This window comes from Tachypleus tridentatus, chromosome 10, assembly GCF_004210375.1.
Source record: "Tachypleus tridentatus isolate NWPU-2018 chromosome 10, ASM421037v1, whole genome shotgun sequence".
In the NCBI taxonomy this organism is placed as follows: Eukaryota; Metazoa; Arthropoda; class Merostomata; order Xiphosura; family Limulidae; genus Tachypleus; species Tachypleus tridentatus.
Genome location: NC_134834.1, coordinates 157,049,024 through 157,069,505, shown reverse-complemented (window position 1 = coordinate 157,069,505; position 20,482 = coordinate 157,049,024). Strand labels below are relative to the sequence as shown.

At 31.6% G+C, this 20,482-nt stretch overlaps 2 protein-coding genes across 4 annotated transcripts; both read left to right on the top strand.

Annotated features, from left to right (window-relative positions):
• Window positions 1-3,870: 3,870 nt before the first annotated feature.
• On the top strand, window positions 3,871-20,012 carry LOC143230724 (neural proliferation differentiation and control protein 1-like). 3 transcript variants are annotated; one of them, XM_076464775.1, is made up of 6 exons: window positions 3,871-4,105; window positions 4,774-4,959; window positions 6,497-6,563; window positions 7,865-8,035; window positions 13,783-13,929; window positions 14,343-20,012. In XM_076464775.1, the coding sequence occupies exons 1-5, from the start codon at window positions 4,015-4,017 to the stop codon at window positions 13,889-13,891; spliced, it is 624 nt and encodes a 207-aa protein (XP_076320890.1). In that variant the 5' UTR covers window positions 3,871-4,014; the 3' UTR covers window positions 13,892-13,929; window positions 14,343-20,012. The 3 variants fall into 3 exon arrangements, with proteins under 3 accessions (XP_076320890.1, XP_076320889.1, XP_076320892.1); XM_076464774.1 differs by having other exon boundaries at window positions 3,873-4,105; window positions 13,783-13,879; XM_076464777.1 differs by lacking the exon at window positions 4,774-4,959 and having other exon boundaries at window positions 3,874-4,105; window positions 13,783-13,879.
• On the top strand, window positions 9,338-12,752 carry LOC143230726 (uncharacterized). Its single transcript, XM_076464778.1, has 3 exons — window positions 9,338-9,501; window positions 10,366-11,730; window positions 12,237-12,752. Exon 2 carries the CDS (start codon window positions 10,712-10,714, stop codon window positions 11,102-11,104), a length of 393 nt encoding a protein of 130 aa, XP_076320893.1. The 5' UTR covers window positions 9,338-9,501; window positions 10,366-10,711; the 3' UTR covers window positions 11,105-11,730; window positions 12,237-12,752.
• Window positions 20,013-20,482: the final 470 nt, after the last annotated feature.

Sequence of the window (20,482 nt, the reverse complement as noted above, 5' to 3'; positions counted from 1 at the left end):
TCTTGCAAGTTTTTCGGATGACGCTGATGGATCCTGGTCTTCAACTCATGTCAAACGTTTTCAATTGGGTTGAGATCGGGTGACTGCGATGGCCACTCGAGAACGCTTATATGGTTCCACTGCATATTTCGATGTGTGCTTAGGGTCATTGTCGAGCTGGAAGATCCAACGACGCCCAAGCCGCAAGTTCCGAGCATCATTCTTGATATAATATATCAACGTAGTCTTCTTTTTTCATTTTCCGTTGACGCGGTGAAGGCTGCCTACACCAGAAGAGCTGAAGAAACCCCTTAGCATGATCGAGCCACCCCCGTGTTTAACTGTAGGGACGGTGTTCTTTGGAAGATTTCGTTCCCCCTTCTTACGGAAAATATAGCAAACATCATTGTGGCCGAAAAACTCGATTTTAGTCTCGTCTAACCAAAGAATACTCTTCCAACAGGTAAAGGGTTTATCTACATACTTTCTTGCATACCTCAATCGTGCTTCTAAATGAACAGGCTTTAAATATGGAGTTCGACGAAGACGGTATGCCTTGAACCCAGAAGAGCGTAACATGCTCGTAACTGTAGAGGTGCTTATTTCAACCCCAGTTTCTCTTACCAGTTTCTGTATGTTATTACGTGTTAAATGAGGGTTCCTACTAACTTCTCTGAGAACCTTTCTCTTGGTTCTCTCTGGAATTTTGGTGGGACGTCTGGAACGAGGGAGGTCAGCGGTTAATCCTGTAAGCTTAAACTTGGAAATTATGCTTTGAACAGTAGATTTCAGCACATTAAGTTGTGCAGCAATACCGGAGACACACGAGACTTGTATTTTACAATAATTCGGTTTTTTGCTGGCTAAATTCCAATAATTATGAACTAAGTGTCTAGTTCTAGAATGGTATAATATTTTTTATTCGTCAAACTAAACAAAATTTTTAAGGGAATATCAGTTTTTCACACGTTCTGAACTGTACGAACACTTTCTGCTCATCCTATTTTTGGTTATTTGTTCATAAACAGTGTATTTGCATTTTCAATTTACATAAAAATTTATGTAGACGTATGTTAATATAATATGTATTATATACTTTACTTCTATTAGCCTACTCGTGATACTTTTTATGTTATGAGCAAAATACCACTCAGGACGCAGGGGTATGAACACTTTCTGTCTTAACTGTATTTGGTTGCACATTTTAAGAATATTTATTTAAATTTATTCTATTTAAACTGCTTAGAGCTCCGTGGTAGGTTAGAGACGACTTTATTCATTAGCACTAATGACTAGTGGGAGGGTAACCAGTCATTAGCACCCACTACCTACACTGCTACTCTTAATCAAAGAGCAAAACTGACTGCTAATTTATAACGCGTCATTAGCAGAAAATACGCAACGGTATATTATAGACCCGAATCTTGACTTTGCAATACGCGGCCCAATAAAGCACATTTTGCAACATTAGAACAATAACGCGTTACTCCACTTTAATTCATTTTTTAATTGAGGTTTTAAAAATGAGAAAAAGATATAATTAAAATTGGAAAAAAAAATGTTTTTTCATCTAATAAAACACGGCATATGTTCTGACATTTGCAGTTTATAAGTAGGACATTTGGTTCATTGGTCAATTCGCGATTTGTTTTGTTTTCAAATTAGTCTTCTATGCCAACAGTGTATTTCAGTAATGAGATGTGTCAAATTAAAGGTTTGTTCAACTATTGAACGCGTACTGTATCTTAGCAACAACAACATGAGTCTGTTCGTTGTATTGGTGCTATCTCTGCAGGCTAGTAAATGATATTATTCTTCATGTGCTTTATGGGTCCTTTATTGCATGAAAATTCTGTATCCTATAGAGGGCTTAACAACAGATTTTGCTTATTGCATAATTATGTAATTAAATCCAGGACGAAAAATAAAGGATATATTGAATGATTCCTTAAAAAAAATGTTTCATTTCTTTAAAATACGAATAATTTAGAAATGTCTTATCATTATTCAATATTTTCGTCTTGAAAAAAATATTTTGTTTTAAAGAATGAACTAATGCTACACGTAACTTCTTTCAGTTCAACTGTTTTGATGAGAGTGTGAGCATGTGCTCATTTTTAAAAACTCACCTGTATGTAATTTGACATATTACATTTACATAAGTGGAACCTTTTATTAAAGCGTTTGTCGTTACGCTAAATCAACTTGTAAAACACATCTTTTATAATCCTGGAAGCTGTTATTGACTATTAGTTTTTATTCCTTGCCTTGAAGTGTCCGTTTCTGGATCATTGAAATTTCTTCGAATTTTATGAGCATCTTTCACAGTGAATTACTGATTATTTGAACTCGCTGGTATATTGGTCTTTCAGGACGAAGAGAAACCGAACTTTAAGAATAACCACAAAGCAAGTGCAAAAACTCCTATGTGACTGTTGATAGCCAGAAAATACATACTTAATTAATACCTAAGTGAGTAGGTTGTTAGCCCACTGCACCTAATTTAGCAGTGTAAAATTTGAGGGAAGGCAGTTAGTCATCACCACCCACCGCCAACTCTTGGGCTATGGGAGAAGTGGGCCTGGCATGGCCAAACGCGTAAGGCGTGCGACTCGTAAATCGCGGGTTCGCGCCCGCGTCGCGCCAAACATGCTCGCCCTCCCAGCCGTGGGGGCATTATAATGTTACGTTCAATCCCCCTATTCGTTGGTAAAAAAGTAGCCCAAGAGTTGGCGGTGGGTGGTGATGACTAACTGCCTTCCCTCAAGTTTTACACTGCTAAATTAGGTGCAGTGGGCTAACAACCTACTCACTTAAATACTTGTTGAAGAATTCGCAAGCGATTGCGGCCCTATGTTCTTAGATGGAATCTAATGGTGATAACTAACTATGTGAGAAGTACATTACGTATAGAAAATAGATAAATGTAAATAAATGAAAAATATAATTCATTAAAGTAGTGTAGTTTCAAAAAGAAATCACAATTATTCCTTTGCACGATTAAAAAACAAACTTCTAGAATCAAACACTAGAATATACCAGTAAATATTTAACATGTGTGGTTCTATATATACTAGAGGTACTTCTGTAGGTTCCCCGAAAGCATTCTGTTTCGAAAATAAATAAAATCAATATTAAGAGTAACAAATATTGTGATTTCTTGTATTTGAAGTTCATCTGTCATCCTGTATTGTAGCCTATTGAGCATCTATAAGTATAAGTATTCTCGTGATTCACGGCATGCGCACATTTTACTGCATCACGACAGTACAAATTGCAACATTAAATGTCCCTCTTGTGACATCAGTTTAATTCTACTGACTGACTGACAAACATCGCACTACTGCATAATCGTGCCAGTTGTTATTTCCGTTTCATATTTAATATTAAAGTGACGCGGGATTCAGTTGCCTATGGCTCGTAAAAAACAGAATTTATACTCTTCGACTTAAAAAGTTCGTAAATATTTTATAATTTTGATTTACACATCGCTACTGTTGAAGCAAACATTTACAAAAGCGAAAAAACAAAACTCCAATATATATATTGTTTTACACCTTAAGAACGCTTCACGGTGGCACAGCAGCATGTCTGCGGACTCCCACCGCTAGAAAGCGGGTTTCGATACTCATGGTGGGCAGAGCACAGATTGCCTATTGTGTAGCTTTGTGCTTAATTGAAAAAGAAAACACCTTGATAATTTATAGATAACTGAAATGCAATCCTTATATCAAAATTCCAAGAATCCTCAAATTCGATTGATTAATTAGTGTGCCCGTGTTGCCAGTGGTAGATTGAAGTTACGTAAAGAAAGAGTTTCCTTGGAAACATTTATGACGTACATCATGCGCATGGTATAAACGTTTATTGGATGCTGGAAATGGTATAAATTTGTGTGATTGTAGGGTTTGTGGGTTGCGTTTTTATGGTCGTTATATTAGGTGTCATTAATTTTTAGTTTTATTTGGTTTTGTTTTTTAAGTTAATTATTGTAGAACAAAGTTGCTCGCCCGGCGGTAGGAACGTTTTGTAGCCATGAACCTGCCCGGGCGGGTAATACTGACAGTAAAAGCAATGCTACTTATGTTACTTGGAGCAATAGTAGGGAGTTTTATCCCAAATTCAGGTACCATATGGTTGGCCATACTTGTCAAAATCACAAACTGATTATGGTTATTTACGTAAAAGTATGTTTTTTCTTTCATATTTTAACTGGATTTGGTTTCATCAGATTATGTATGGTAAACTGCTTAAAGTTAACTTCTGACTTAAACTAGAACAGCAGATCAGTAGTCGTAAAACTTAGAAGTAAAATTCTTCTCACCCTTTTGTTATCAATCTGCTTTGAGTTGACTGTTCACAAGGTATAGAGCAACAATTGGATCATATTTTTACTTTATAACTGCTAGAAGTACTTAAAAATTGTTTTTATTTTCTTCAGGTCATCTGCTGTTAGTATTTTAAACAGATAATATATGTAAATTGAAAATGTGTACAATGTGTAAATTACAGTATAAGAATTGAGGTAAATATGAAACACTTAATTTTGAGGATGTTAGTGGTATATTTCCTTAGTGTTGATGTAAAAGGTTTTTGCCTGAAGCTGATGTCTAAAGCATTTATTAAAAATAAAAATATAATAAAATATAATATTTCTCTTATATTTTCTTAAAACCAATATGGTTGATATTAGATTTATCTGGAAGAAATATGAGGTTTAAATTTTGTATTGTTTATTGTTAGTGTTACATTAAATCATAGAGCTTACAAGTTGTGTGTTTTGTCATTTGTTAGGTTTGTTGGGCAAAAACATAGATCAGGCATCTTTCCTGTATGGAAAATTAGCTTATCCTTTTCCAAAGGTTTCTCAGCTTCAGAAAGATGGATTCTATATTCAGCACAATTCTGAAGAATTGTTTCATCATCATCCAACTTTGAAACAAAATACAAAGTCTTCTGTTAATGATGTATACTTTGTAGGTGGGTTGCATGTATCTACGTATCTTATTCTTTGGTTAATTAATTCTTTGACTTTCAGGCTTATTTTCTAGATTCTTGTATTAACTTTTTTTTTTTTATTCTGCCAGTGTAACATGATATAATATATTACTGTGATTTACAGGTATGCAATGTGTTCTCCCCTTCTTATTTTATTATATTTCTTTCTTGGAATTTTTCCATTGTTCTGACGTGCAGTTTTTGCATAAGCATGGTCCAGAAAGTCATTAAGTTGGTTTTGTTTTAGCTGCTTATGTTCTTTGTCATTTTCTTGAGGTAACACCTAGCCTGTCTATGGATGTGTGGCTGTAAAATTGTGCCATATGCAAGGATGTTGACAGCAGTGTCCTTCAATGGTAGGTCAAGTGATGCCTTGAGGTTAAAACCTCCCTTATGTTTGAATTACAATGGCCAGTCACATGGGTTAGTCTGTTACCAAGTTATCTAAATAATTTTAGGTTTAGTCCAGCAAAAATGAATTGACTATATAGAACAAGTATACACACTGTGTTTTGTTAATAAATAACACTTGTTCATAGTATCTTGCATTGTTTCCAGTATCTTCATTTCATTCTCACAAACTTGATTTCAGAGGGATTAACATTTACTTTGTAATAAGTATTGTGTTTAGAGGTCTGCTGAATAACATGTGATATCATGTAGATTTTGTGTCAAATCAGTTTTACCTGAGTACACCATATTACTTTTATAGACACACACACACACACACACACACAGAGTGGGTTCGAGAAGGTGCGACCAACCAAATCTCCCCTATTTTTGTGATGCAAAGAAACACTGCCACTAAATTCATGTTTGTATGCACTTGGAATCTGCTCTCTGTAGGTTGAATAACTACCTGAGGTATACACAGTTATGATGACACTGCTATCAACATTGTTTGTAAGTTATTTATGGAAAAGCACCCCAGAAGAGCAGAGGGTGCTAACATATTATTTCAGTAAAGCATCCACACACTTATATCATAGCCAGTGACTGAACTAACTAATATGTTATTTCTGTACAGAGTTATTTAACTTGTGAATATAATTTAACAATTACTAAATACTCTGTATATAGGCAAGTACAGTATTTTACGATAACAAAACATGCATATTTATATGCTAATTGAAGTTTAGCTCCCTATGCAGTGTTACATACAACAGAAGGATGATTGTTGACATTTCATTGGATGTTTCTTGATTTTATGTGAACAGCCATGCAAAGTATGCTGGATTTTGATCTCACAAACTAGAATACACCCTTTCATATGTTTTGCATACAGGCCTGTTCATACGCATAATGTTAGAAATGTAGCTACTTCTTTAAAGATGAAGCATACTTAATTGTTTTGTTTTTACTTTAAAGAATCATAAGATTAGGATAATAAAAATAAAAACTGTTAGCATAATGGTAAAGCCTGATTGCTGGTAAGTGTTCCATGTAATTGCACTATCTAGATAGACTAGTATATACATCAGGTTCTTAAAATATAAATTTATCTTTCATTTATTATTAGCAATTGTAGCAGGATGTACTGCAGCTGCTATTTTTGGAGTGATTGCTAGTGGTTTATGTTTCTATAGGTAAGTAGAATTCTGAATAGTACTATTACTCTTTACACAGTTATATTGCTACTGCTGTACTCTACATCATTTTTACAGCAAGCATAAATTTTCTAATTACATTAATTTCTGAAAATAAATGTTTTGCAATAATATGAACTGAATCCCTTAATTTTTCAAAATGTAACATTTAAACATTTTTGTTATGATGTAGTTATTGTTTTGGTAATCATAATTGTTTTTGTAATTTTGTCAAGCAAATTTTTATTCCTTGATTAGTATGGTAACTGAACTGGTAAGCAGACTTTTTACATGTAAAACTTAATTTGAATAAATATGTAAATTGTTTCCGAACACACCTATACTATAACAAGCTTGATGCAAAACATTTGAACTCTTATCCTATTGATTGTTTTGTTATTGTTGTTGCAGGTTAAAATCTTTACATAACAATATTTCTTTATTATATATTCAATTCATGATGAGGTTTATTTTTTAATTCTTTGTATTAACGCCCAGTTGATGTGTTAGGGAAATGTTTGTTGGGTTAATTTCCAAACAAAGCTTTTCAATGAATAAAGTTGCACTATTTTCAAGATAATCATTAGGGTTTAAAACTCATATCCACCATATGAAATCTCACAAAATATTATCACAGGTTGTATAATATAAGATCTGGTTCTCCTGCTCTATAAAGCCATTTTTCCAAGGTTTTCATGAATTGTGTTGAAAGGACTGAAAAAGGTTTAATGAAACTTGCTTGCCACTGCAAGGTGGCTAAATGTGGTACCTGCCAGAAGTGAAATCATGTACTATTTTGTGCAAAAGAAATGTCTGGCAAATCCCTAAACTCCATCTTTATGACTTAACAGTGTTAAATGGTCAGTTCTCTTAGCAGTTAAAGGTGTTTTCTTGAAGTTAACAGATACCTTTACCAGAATACTTTTTTTAGTTCTTACTTGAATATCTGAAATCAAGACACTTATCTGTAGCCCACTCACCAAATTCTCCAGATTTGATTTATCTCATAAACTGGATAGTATAAAAAGATTTCATGAAACTTCTGAAATATTGTAAGTGTAGAGGATTTATACTTTTTTTCATGTTGTTTCAGTAAGTACATATATATATATATATATAAAGCTATTAAATACACAGTGTAAGAAATAATCAAAATAATAAGTAGTTTTAACCTTGTGGTGAGCATATATAGTTTGGTTAATTTAAACAAAGGTTAGTGTAGGTCGCATTAATAACTTCATAAAAACAACTATACCAATAAGTAAGATGTATTGATTATCAAATTCTTATGGATATTCTAGGTTTAAAAAGAACAACAAGGCAGCTAGCGATGTGGAATACCCAGCATATGGAGTGATAGGTCCAGGAAACAAAGAGAAGTCATCCCCTAATGATGATGATGATAAGCTGGCCCATAGTGCACAAATGTATCACTACCAGCATCGGAAACAACAGATAACAGCTGTAGAGAAGTGAGTGTATTACTTTTGCATGCAGCAACAACTAGAAGTAGATTTTATTTGGAAGAGCTAATTTTCACAGTATATAATGTTTTGATTTAGTCAGAATTGTAGATTCATCATAATTTGTTTTACTTGAGACTAAAACAAAATGACTTGAGACTTGATTTAAATGACTTATTGACAATATCCCCTTCAAAAAAATACATTATTAAATTGTACTGCAACAAACCTTGCCAAATGGATGTCACGGACATGCTGTGCTATGCTTATGTAAGCTTCTAATGCATGGGTCAAGGATAACAACAAATCACTGTATATGTACATGTACCAGCAAACGTTTAAAATGTCAGTGTCAAGATCAAACATGATACAGATAACACACACACACACACACACACACACACACACACACACACACACACACACACACATACATACATACATACATACATACAGTATGGAGCAAAGAGGTCATATGACTGGAGATTGCTTCACAGCTTAATAAAAAATCTTAGTGAATCAGAGTGTTGGTTCAGGTTGGGGCTGTCTACTCCATTCTGCATTTATTGATGTTTTGGTTCTTTGTTTTTAATATTACATTGTTTTATATAAATATACTGGGGTTCTTAAATTGTGGTGGTAAACATAGGAATGTTTTTCTTATTATGTTTAGTGAATCTGGTTTCCAATTTTCTACCAGTTTCTCTAATGCAGAATTCTGGTTTGTAAATTACATTGGTATTGTGTGATTCTAATTAATTTTTATTTAATAATTATTTTAGTTTAGGGATGGATTTTGGGATGAATTTGAAGTCAATATGAATTGATTATTTTTCAACTGATTTCAAGAAGTAAATGGTAAACTACAGTGTAGTGTTGTTTGTGTATCAATGTCAGTTTTGTTTGTGAGTTAAATTTGAAGTTTGTTCTCTTGGTTGTGTGGAAATGTTTTGACAGTGATAAATAGTAATTTATTGGTGTAAATGAAGAAATACATAGATGAAGAAATCAACTATATAGAGTATTTTTAACCTTAACATGAAAATCACTTTGCACATGGACTAGTAAAAAAAATACTTTTATTTCCACTGGTAAATGGATTTTTAGTTGATTAAAAATACTTCACTGAAAATGATTTTTTATTTATGAAAGACTTACAATTTTTAAAGAAAGTTTGCTAAATTTTGTGAAGATATACCTACTATAATAAAATTTAGTAGTATCAAAACTAAACAATTTAAACATAGTACAGAGAGGTACATTGTATGTGTTCATTGATTATGTACAGTCAATTCAGCAAGCTATGAAAAATGGTGGCTACAAGTTTTGGTATGGTCTCAGAGCTATATCATTTGGTTTGAGAAACTATGAGTGTTCTGCATAGAAAAATCTGCTCACTACAAAACCTGTAAAAGTAAGGTTACTGATGGGCCAAATACTGCTTCAGAGTTTGTCATGAAAATCCATTCTGAGAGGTGAGTAGCTTTTCTTGTTGTTTATATTATATATTACAAAAGACAAACTAGGCCTAGTCTAGGCTTATATTATGATGTAAGTGCAACTTGCCTAGGCTGAGTGTCATGATGTGATGTTTTTGTTGTAATAACATCATATACTTTAATTATAACTTAAGTTGCATATTGAAGGGCCTGAATATTACCCCTTCCCTCCCAAGAGAAAAGCCTTTACAATTCTAATGGTGTCAGATTTTGGAAGAAGAGTATTAAATTAGTATGTAAGTTAATAAAATGAAAGTTGTTGAATTGTAATATTTTGGAGTGAAAGAAAACTAGTAACAATACCCTCCATTCATATTTATATATTTCTGTCATTTGAGAGAGAGAAAGAGAGAATTCTTGTGAGTTGATAAATATACTTTATATGATGTTTTTTTATCTTGTTACTGCAACAAAAACTTAATCTGTTTTTCTGAGTATTCATAATTCATAAGTTAATAATTGATTGTTGTTAAATGTAAATGTGTTCAATATGTCCAACTTTTTGATAGAAATATTAAAATAACTGTAAAGCTTAAAGAAGCATAAACAAGATTTTTACTATGAAAATGTATATAAATCAGATATAAAAATTCAAAGGCCATTTAGATGTCACATTACCAAAAAACTCCAATTTGTTACATTTGAAAAGTTTGATTGTAATTAATTATGCATGGCCCAAATATCCAAGTAATACTCTTCCATCAAGGTTTATCAGTTATTTCAAAAGATGTTAAAGCTTTCACAAACTTGTACTCACCTCACTTTACCTGTTTCATTTTCATTTGTTTTATTCTTATGAAATAATTAAAATGTTTTGATTTTATTTAAATCTTTGCACAGGTGACAAGAATACTATGATTCAAAGACAAGCTTCAGAATTATAGGTCAAAATCGCAGGTCAATTACATCCTTTGTAACTAGCCCAGTTGCTGCATAGGGAGCATCACATTCCCATCAGTGAGCCATTACCAAGGCAATCATATCAGACCTTATTATTAATTGGGGGATGTCACTATCAATAGTTGGACATGATAGTTTCATCATTTTATAGGTATTTTAGATTGCAAATATAAGCCAGTTTGTTGAGAAACTGTATCGTCCCATTTAAATGACGTAGTTACGAAACAGCAAGACCTCATCAACATCCTGGGTTTCTTCCACTGTAGACATCTGGTCAGACAGAAAGATGAGAAGCTTCATTGATGCAATAGCCAATGTAATTGAAATCAAGAAGTCTGCCATCAGCCTGATGCCATACCTGCTAAACAGTAGCAGATTTACAGGTTCTCATGTATGTGAGTTAATCAGCAAGGTATTTGAAGCTATCTGTAATGAATATCTAAAAATAAGGAATAAATTGGATTACATAATATGTAACAACACATCAAACTTTAAGAAAGAGTTCACCATGTGCTATCTTATAATTATTAATGATGATCCAGGATCTACTAGTGCTGATGATCTTAATGGCACTTTACGGGAAGACCAGCAAGATGTAGATAAGGCACTTGACCAGGAACTGCTCAAAGCAATGCCTGCAATGTTATACACACACCCTGCAACTAATGGTGTCAGATAGGAAACAAAAGCAGCCAATCTCACCATCAGTAAAGCTTCAAAAATGTGCACCTTACTGCATTCCAATTGCTCCTTCAGAGAAGCCTTTGAAAAGGTGTTTCGGGGCTAACATAGGGATTCCTATTCTTAATTGTACCAGATGGAACTCAACCCTAAGACAGGTTAAAGTTACAATATGTCTTGACCATCAGGCATTGTGCCATCTTCTGGAAGGACAAGTGCATAAAGAGGTAGCTTTCAGCAGCAGAAAAATGGAGCTGGTTGCAAGAAGTAGTCACCATCTTGGAACCCTTCCTTGAAGCAACCAACTTGATACAAGGAGAGCAACTAGTCACCATAAGCCCTATCCTGCCCTGTGTGTTGTCATTATATCATTCTGTGCATGATATGTTAGTCAATGTTCAGTACCTGAATGGCTTAATCAGATCCTTCAAAGATTCACTGTGAAAAAGATTCAAGTAAATCTTTTTCACTGGACAAATAACAGAATCAGCATGAGAAACTGCCAATCTACTATTTGGTTATCCATTTATCTCTCATCAGCAGTCCTTGATCCTACATGACGTGGATCAAATAATGTTTTGGCACCATAAGAGGTGAAGGACAAAGTCAAGAAGTTTACAAAAGGTAAATCATTAAAACAGCAATAGTTGTTTTGAGCCATATGAGTCAAATATAAAGTGTGGGCTAATTTTAGGGGAACAAATTGTTTTGAATAAAAAACAGAGAACACACAAAATCCTTTTAAAAGAGGAAGGGCATTCTGAATGGAAGTGACTGTATTTTAAAAATATATTGTAAATTGATTGACAATTAATATTAGTTTTATACACACTGTAATGTGACCTGAACTGATGTGATGAAGCTAAACTTGAGAATTACCATATGACTCATCAGTACTTTCAGACTTTATGGTCTATCAATATTACATGTATTTTTTCTTATATGTAATTTAATAAATGTTAGCCTAATGTTTAAAACCATTTCAGTTATGATGATTTACACTTATTGAGTTTATCCATCATTAGATCAGGTCAGGTTAGAAGTCATGTATGCATGACAATTTAACTTAACTTGTATTACTTTGGATTTTTTTTCCAAATATTCATTATACAGATTTGATCTTTTCCCAGGTCAGCATAGTTCTGAAAACAAATGACACCAGTAGTGAAAAGGAAGACATTCCACCCTATATATCTTTTGACATTCTGGAGGGTATAAAAGGAGCAGACACTGGGATGGGACTTCTAAGGCATCTGTGTCTTCCCAACTCAGCACATACTTTGAAAATATGCCAGGAATTTCATGAAGGAAATTTCAGTGCATCTCTTCACTTCTGGTTGGTCACCAAGAACAACCTTTCCACGTTGTTCCTGCTTGTAGTTCTTCCATTGAATGAGTGTTCAGCCATGGAGTCATCATTATGCACCCTCGTGGAGCTAAGCTTAGTGACAAAATACTGTTTCAACTGATACTTCTCATATATAATAGTTTATACAAGTACATTATATTTTCAAATATGGTATATACTCTAATTTCCTTCTTCGAGTCAGTGACATCACACACTTTGCTGATATTAACCACAAACACACTGCTTGAAGACCTTGTAGTGTAGCTGGCTCAAAATAAAAGATGGTTTGTACTTCCTTTCCCAAGCTGTGTGACTCAATTGAATTTCCTCTGTCATGAATTATTTGAGACACTATTGGTTTGTCTTGACATGGCATCAGATTCAAATGATCTTCAGCTTATTTCATCCAACAAACTATTTCTAAGTCTGTGTAGAAACAGAGTACATTATTTTGGCTTCCATAACCAATTAACAAAAAAATCACAGTGAATTTTATACCTTTATAAAACATTTTCCATTCCACAAACACATTTTACCATTATGACTTGACTTGTGACTTGAATTGGACTTGTGAAAAATGACTTGTTACCACTTCAGGACTTAGAATATTAAAGCTTATGAATTATGTTACTTTGTTAGAAAAATATATAGTTTGGGGCAAAATTAGTTCATTCATCTGTTTCACTGCCATGGGACGTACATATATACACATTACCCTGCATATGAGAAGAATTGTGAATTTAGTACCACCATGAATTAAAGGTATTCCTCTTCAAATTCCTAAAGCTTACCACTTTCAAATGATTAATGAAATATTAAAATGTGTGTTTTTGTTTCTATTGTGTGTCAAAAAATAAACTTGACAAGAGGAGAGTTGTTTGTCTATAAATATAGCAGTGAAACAGTTAAGAAACAAACATTAACTTTCATAATTGGCCATTATAATTATAATTACCTTCAAGTACCAAATTTTTAACTTCTGTTAGTTTCTTTTGATATTACTGTGCATTCATATTGCAAGTTTGGTTTTTTTTTCAATTGTATAATGAATTCTTGCCTTAATTTTTATCAGAACTTCAAATTAAAGGAATGATGTTATCACAGTGAAAGTCTGTACATCTCTTGGTGTTTGGTTATTTTATATGTTTAATCATCTTTTTATAAACTAATGGCCTTTGCAGTTCAAGTAAATTGTATTATTTTCACAACTGTTAGTTTCATATTTTCAAACTTGAGTTGCACCCAGTGGTTAGCAAAATTTGTAAGATTCTTCTTGAACGTACAGCAAATAAATTACTAACAATAACACTACATGTGTTTGCTTCTAGGGTGAATTCTCGTCGACTTACCTCATCTTCAGATGTTGAATCAGAAGAAGAAAATGAGACTGATTATACTGTCTATGAATGTCCTGGTTTGGCCCTAGTATGTTTCTAGAAAGATTTATTGTTTGATTTGTTTTACAACCAGCTAAGGTACTTTTAGTTATTTTCTTTTTCATGGTATCAGCTGCAAGGTTGTATGTTGTATTTTTAAAGTTTATTGTTATTATCAAACATTCAGCTATAACAGACATATCTTCTACTTAACTGCACGAATTTCAAAATAAATTTTACTCTTTTACAAAATATCAGATGTAATTTTCAACATACAAGGTGATGTTTATTTGTTCCTGATCTTGTAATTATTGGATTTTGTAAGTTTCTGTGAAGTACTTTATACATGGCCTATAACACTTACGTGGAGTTTGTGGGCTGAATCATTAGATAAAAAGTTGCATTTTCATAATGTGAAACTACAGGATAACATTTTGAATTCATAGATAATTACTGGTGCTGTGTGTTTTAATGTTATTTTGCCTTAACTGTTAATTTGTTTTGTGTTATAGGCTAGTGAGATGGAGGTTCAGAATCCACTTTTTATAGATGAATCGGAACAGGCTTTGCCTCAACTACCACACGAAAATAGCAAGTGACTGTTTTCACAACAGGTTTTGGATATAAATACTCATTATTCTGTAGGTTTTTCAACTTATGATCCCCCATTTCTAAGAACTAGCCAGGTATTAAAATGTTTACCAAAACAAAATAAAAAACAATGATTGTTATCAGTTTTACCACTAAAGGTTTTTGCTACCTATTTCTCCTAATTCTATTCTTAAATGTGTGTTCTTATGCTGTGCTGTGAGTTATTCCTGCCAAATGAATTATCATCTTAAAATCTGTGTTCTTTAGTGAAGAAAATGATAAAATAAACATATTTGAAGGTATAAATATGAAATGCATGCATGTAATTCAAGCATTTGATAAAACAATGGTTGTATAATGTTAAGTTGTTTGTAATGTTTTTGTTTACAAATGATATTATGGTTTTACAGCAAGTGTTCTAATGAGGCTATTGGCATACTTTATATTCTTTAAGATACTAAACTATATGTGTAACATTGGAACTGTTACTGGTAATACAAAACATAATACAAAGTTTCAACAGTATTTGAACTTGGGATGCTATAACTTCCCCACTTTTACATGTCATTTATATAATAACTGAAATATTATATTAATTTTCTGAAGGAATTTCTCCAGGCCTCCCTAGATTAAGCAGCCATTAATGGTTCCTTGTACTTTCGATCTCTTATTGTAAACTCTGTATGTCTAGCCAAGCATCTCACTTTGCAAGTCCTTCCTATACCACTCATATATAATATATATAAAAAGAAAAACATAACGTATTTCCAGAAAATAAATTTTTGGTTGTTATAATAATTGTTCTTCATAAAATTTTTGCTTTCATGAATACAGATTAATGAAACTTGGAAAACTTGAGCACTTAACTCTATTTGTGTTTATAAGTATGTGAACTTAATTATACACATGTTAAATAGATAACTGTTACTCTCTTGAAAGTTAACAATGGACAACACTTTATTGTTAATGCCAGGGTTTTCAGGTTTTTTGCTGTAGAACAATCTGGCTGTTAATATGATGCTTACATTTCAGGGCAGGTTGAAGCTGTTTATGTTAATAGTAGTCAGTAGTATACTTGCCAACCTCAAAACTAACATTCAACAACAGACATCATAAATATCCCACTAAGTTAAATTATTGTCTTTCACGTTTATGAATTACTTTGAGTTTCTCTGTAGTTTCAAACTTATTCCTCATATTGGTGACTTCCAGTAGTAAACAGTTTAAACTACTATTGGTTGAAAGTCGTTTTTGGTCTTAAGAATAACTTTGAGAGGTATTCAAATTACTAATCAGTGTGAAAAGGTTTTTTTCTCAGTTGCAAGTCCATTGCATCTGTCTGTCACTTTTTTTCTATTTATCAAAGAAAATGCATTTTCTAATTCTAGAAACTGATAGCATTTAAAAAATATGAATTTGACTGCTTGTGAAGTAAGTATACTTTAAGGGTTTAGTTTGTTATGGGTACTAAAGACTAAATAAACATTTTTATACTTCTGTTGTAACCTGTTGAACTGCAGTATGAAGTATTTAATTTTATATATTTGTGTGTATATGTTGCTTATGGGTTACTCAGTTTTGCTACAACTGAAAAATTTATTAAACAAGAGTAAGAACAATGTTGCACTCAACACTTGAATATTTTGCCATTATAACACTAATAATCGGACATTTTTTGTTAACATATAAATCTTCACCATTTTATTATTTATTATTCTAAATTAAAATAGTTTATTCTAGTTATAAAATGGCAATGCATTATTTGTTGAATGAATGAGTTCTAGACTGCATAAATCTAGAAAGTAATTATTATTGAATATAACTATATTAGGGTCTGAAAGGCTTGGGAGAGGGTTAAATCATAAAATAATAAGTCTCATTTATTTATTTTTTCCTGAAAGAAGTTTTTCATAATAGTTAACCTTTTTCACAATTGATTTCTGTTTCATAATTTTTTCCAAAGCAATACAAGTACTATCACTTCATATATTTAAAAAAGCAAACAAAGATCATTAAAACAAATTTGTGTAAAGAAAATTGTACTTAAATTTGCATTTAAATTCATTACTTCATTTTCTGTGTTTTACAAACTTTTCTTACTTGCTTGTCATCATATTTATACTTTAAAATTGAAAAATTATATTTTGTCTACACCGTACATCAATGTCATAGCTCACCAAAACTTAGCCCTAAAATTGTTTTAAATTACAAGGTAAAATGGAATATTACAGATTGCTAATGTTTCAATCCCAGAACTTTAGCAAGCTCTTTATGTGCTTCTGGCAAGAAATATACAATACTTTTTTCTCTGGTACATTCACTACACTTAATAACGTCTGACAAGTTCTTTTATTACATATACAATTCATTAAGCTGTTCTAGCTGAAAAAATCAAACTTAACTCTCAAAACTGCTCAATGATGTATGATAAACCTCCTAGAATCTTTATTCTATAGTGGTTTATTGAACACAGAGTTGAAAGTTTCATTTGTCATTCCATTTGAGTTTGCTGAAATTCTTGCAGTTTATACCTTTCATTCAAACTTGTGCATAAAATGCCAATATTCTTTTACAACAACTGAATAATAAATCAGTGCTTTACTAAAACTTTTTTTATGCCTCTTGTTTATAATTCACCAAGAATTCACTGTGTTGATGTTTATCAATTTGAAGAAAACTGGTCATTGTTACATGTGCATGAAAATTGTGTGAAGAAATAATAAGGATTGAGATTTCAATCTTGCTTTAAAATATTAAGCATGCTACTAGAGGGCTTTCATTCTTAACTACAACTCTTTTTTTTTTTTTTTTTGTGAATAATTAAAAGTGTATAGCTATTAATTTTAGTCTCTGATTTATAAAGGAATTTTGCAATGTTAACTAACCAATATCTGAAATCTGTTTCTATACCTAGTTTAACCATAAAATCTCACATTAATATGGGTAATTATTCTGTAAATGTGCATTATAACAATAGAATTTGGCTTGTTATGCAATAGTTTGCATGGTAACCTTTATAATTGTGATATTTCAAAAAATTCAGCAAAGTAACTGGTAGTTAATAATGCCTCCCACTTTGCATTCTGTAATATTTTTACATAGCCTGGTGGTTGGGGCATTTAACTCTCAATCTGTGGATCAGAGGTTTGAATCCCATTACTGACCATATTCATCCTTTCAGCTGTTGGTGGCATTATATGTTATGGTCAATCCCATTATTTGATTAGAGTAGCCCAAGAGTTGTGGTGAATGTTATTAACTAGCTGTCTTCTCTCTAGCTTATTGCTTCAAAAGTAGGAATGGCTAGTGCAGATAGCCTTCAAATATCTTGTAAGAGGTAACTACTACTTATTGAAACCTACATTTGATGATGACTAATGAACGAAAAATGATTATCTTGAAACACAAGATATTTTCATATGCTTTAATTGAATTATAGTGGAATATCTTCAACAAGGCTATGATTCTATGTAATCTTGCATGAAATCTGTTCTACTACTGACTCAGTATGACATTGCATAATTGTGGTATGGTTAAACAGTCTGTTATGCCACTGTTATTCTATAGTATCAATATTGTTTGGTTGTTTTTATTACTTGGTTTAAACAGTGTGGTCTGTAACTAGCACATAACTATGATTATTTTAGTTATGTGTTGTTTTATATCTTGAACAAGTACCTTGTGTACTTTACAGGTTACTTTAAAGGATATATTTTGTTCTAATGGGACATGATAAACATCTGTATGCATTGTGCTTGCTATCAGAGGTGAAAGTAATCTGCTTGTTTGTATTTAACAATATTGCAAAAAAAAATGTTTTCTAGAAATGTTTTTTTTTATAATTATTATTATTATTAAAGTAAAATTTACTCTTAATTTAGAAGTCCATTGTAGAAACAATAATAAGTTTATGGACTTACAATGCTAAAATCAGGGTTTCATTCCCTATAGTACATAAATATACCAACAACTTCAGCTAGAGGATCCAGAGCTTTCTTCTGGTGATGCAAGTTGTCTTGTTATTTTTACCATGTTGTCTTGTTTTTTTGCTAGGTCACTCATTTCAAATAGTCATTCAATAAAGTCTATTGAAAAGTCACTGAAATGGTTACATTTAGTTTTTAAAGCAAATTCCTAAGAATTAGAATAATTAATTAAATTGGTGTTAGATTAGAGATTATAAACAATAATAAGTCACTGAAATGGTTACATTTAGTTTTTAAAGCAAATTCCTAAGAATTAGAATAATTAATTAAATTGGTGTTAGATTAGAGATTATAAAATGTTGAAGCTAGATAATAAATGGAACATTTATGGGTAATTATTATTTAGTCTTCAAAAAAGTATACTATATTATTGTTGTAACATCTTTTTAAGTCTTAATTCTCAAGGGCTTGAAAATACTATTCAAATTATCATTATAATTAAAATTGCATAATTATGACATGTGCAGCACAAACTATAATTAATCATGACAACAAAAATATTTTTGGCAAAAGCTGATGTTTTTATCAGATTTAATATTTTCATCACTTACTGGTATTTATATACAATATTATGAAAGTATTATTAATATTATAGAGTATTAGTTTGTTGTTTAGTAAATGAAATTTTATTATTAATGGGTTGCAAATTTCCATGTAAATAAGTAGTATTGTGATATATATCTTACACACAGACAAACACCATTGTTTTGAAAGATTTGGCTCCTCAAAGATAGTAATTCATGTGTAATCTAATAAATGGCATAATATCTAAGGCTTAATTAGTCAAAAATAACCTTATTTCAAATGGAACTCTCATATAGTAATGTAATTGTATATATTTTTGTGAGGTTATCACCTAATAAATATTAAGTATGATGTATCATAAACATAATTTTAATCCTGTGACATCATTTTGTATATATATGTATTATTGAATGAAAGGTTTTTAGCTAGCAGCATGAAAAAAAATTGGGTGAAATTATATTAAGTTCATTTCTGAGTTGATTTGATGTAGCTTTGATATAAGCACTTGACTGGTTTGGATTTGAAGTTAATGTGTTAATTAACAACATAGTAGAAAACTGGATTATTTCAGTAAGATAAATGATCTTCATTGAAATTTCTATTACCTTATTTTCATCTAACATACCTGTTTACCTATTAAGAGATTAACCATGACTTTCCAGCTTGGTGTGTGAACATTTGTATCTAAATCTTGTTGTGGTCAATGTGGTTTGGTAAATTTATTATGCATGTGTGTTATATACAAGATAAGGAAATTTTTGGAAAGTATTGTAAAAGTTTATAGACATAAATATAAATATATATGTAAACTTTATCACATATTTTCTTTTTAATGTGGCTACATTTTAAAAATATATGAAAGATCTTCCTTTCAGAATTTTGTATATTACCTTTACTAGAGTTAATTTATGTGTGGCTATTTCAATATAAATAAGTGTATATGTATTCTTTCAACTTACTGGAATAATTCCAAAAGTACATTATTAAAATGATGTGTGACTAGTCACTTTTTTCAGGAACAACTGTGATGTACAAACTTTTTCAGTATTTTCCCAGAATTAATAAAGATTAGTTTTTATATATTTATTCAGTATTTTAGTATATTTTGTTTTTTACCAACATCTCTCTCTGTCTTTGTGGCTATTGGATTTGAGATAAATGACAAAAACATCAAGGTTAAATTTTGTTTAGACACTTTGATTTCCTTAGATGCATATTTACAATAAAAGGTTAGAACGTTACAAGATGTTATCCTTATAGAAAGTTATTTGCTTCATAATCAAATGATGTATTTTGATTTTTAATTTATTTTTTAGAAGGAAAATGTTTAGCATCATCACGAAACTCATCAGCACCACATGTTACACTGTAATATTCCTTTAAAATGGAAGAAAGAAAATAAATGTATTTTTGTTTTTTATAAGCTACCCCAGTAGCTGTGGCACCTGAAATTCCTTAAGGCAAGATTAGAGTAAATTAATATATGATTTTTTTTTTTTTCATTAGCCATATTTTTGTGCGCCAACAATGCCAGGCGTAGGGTGCACATA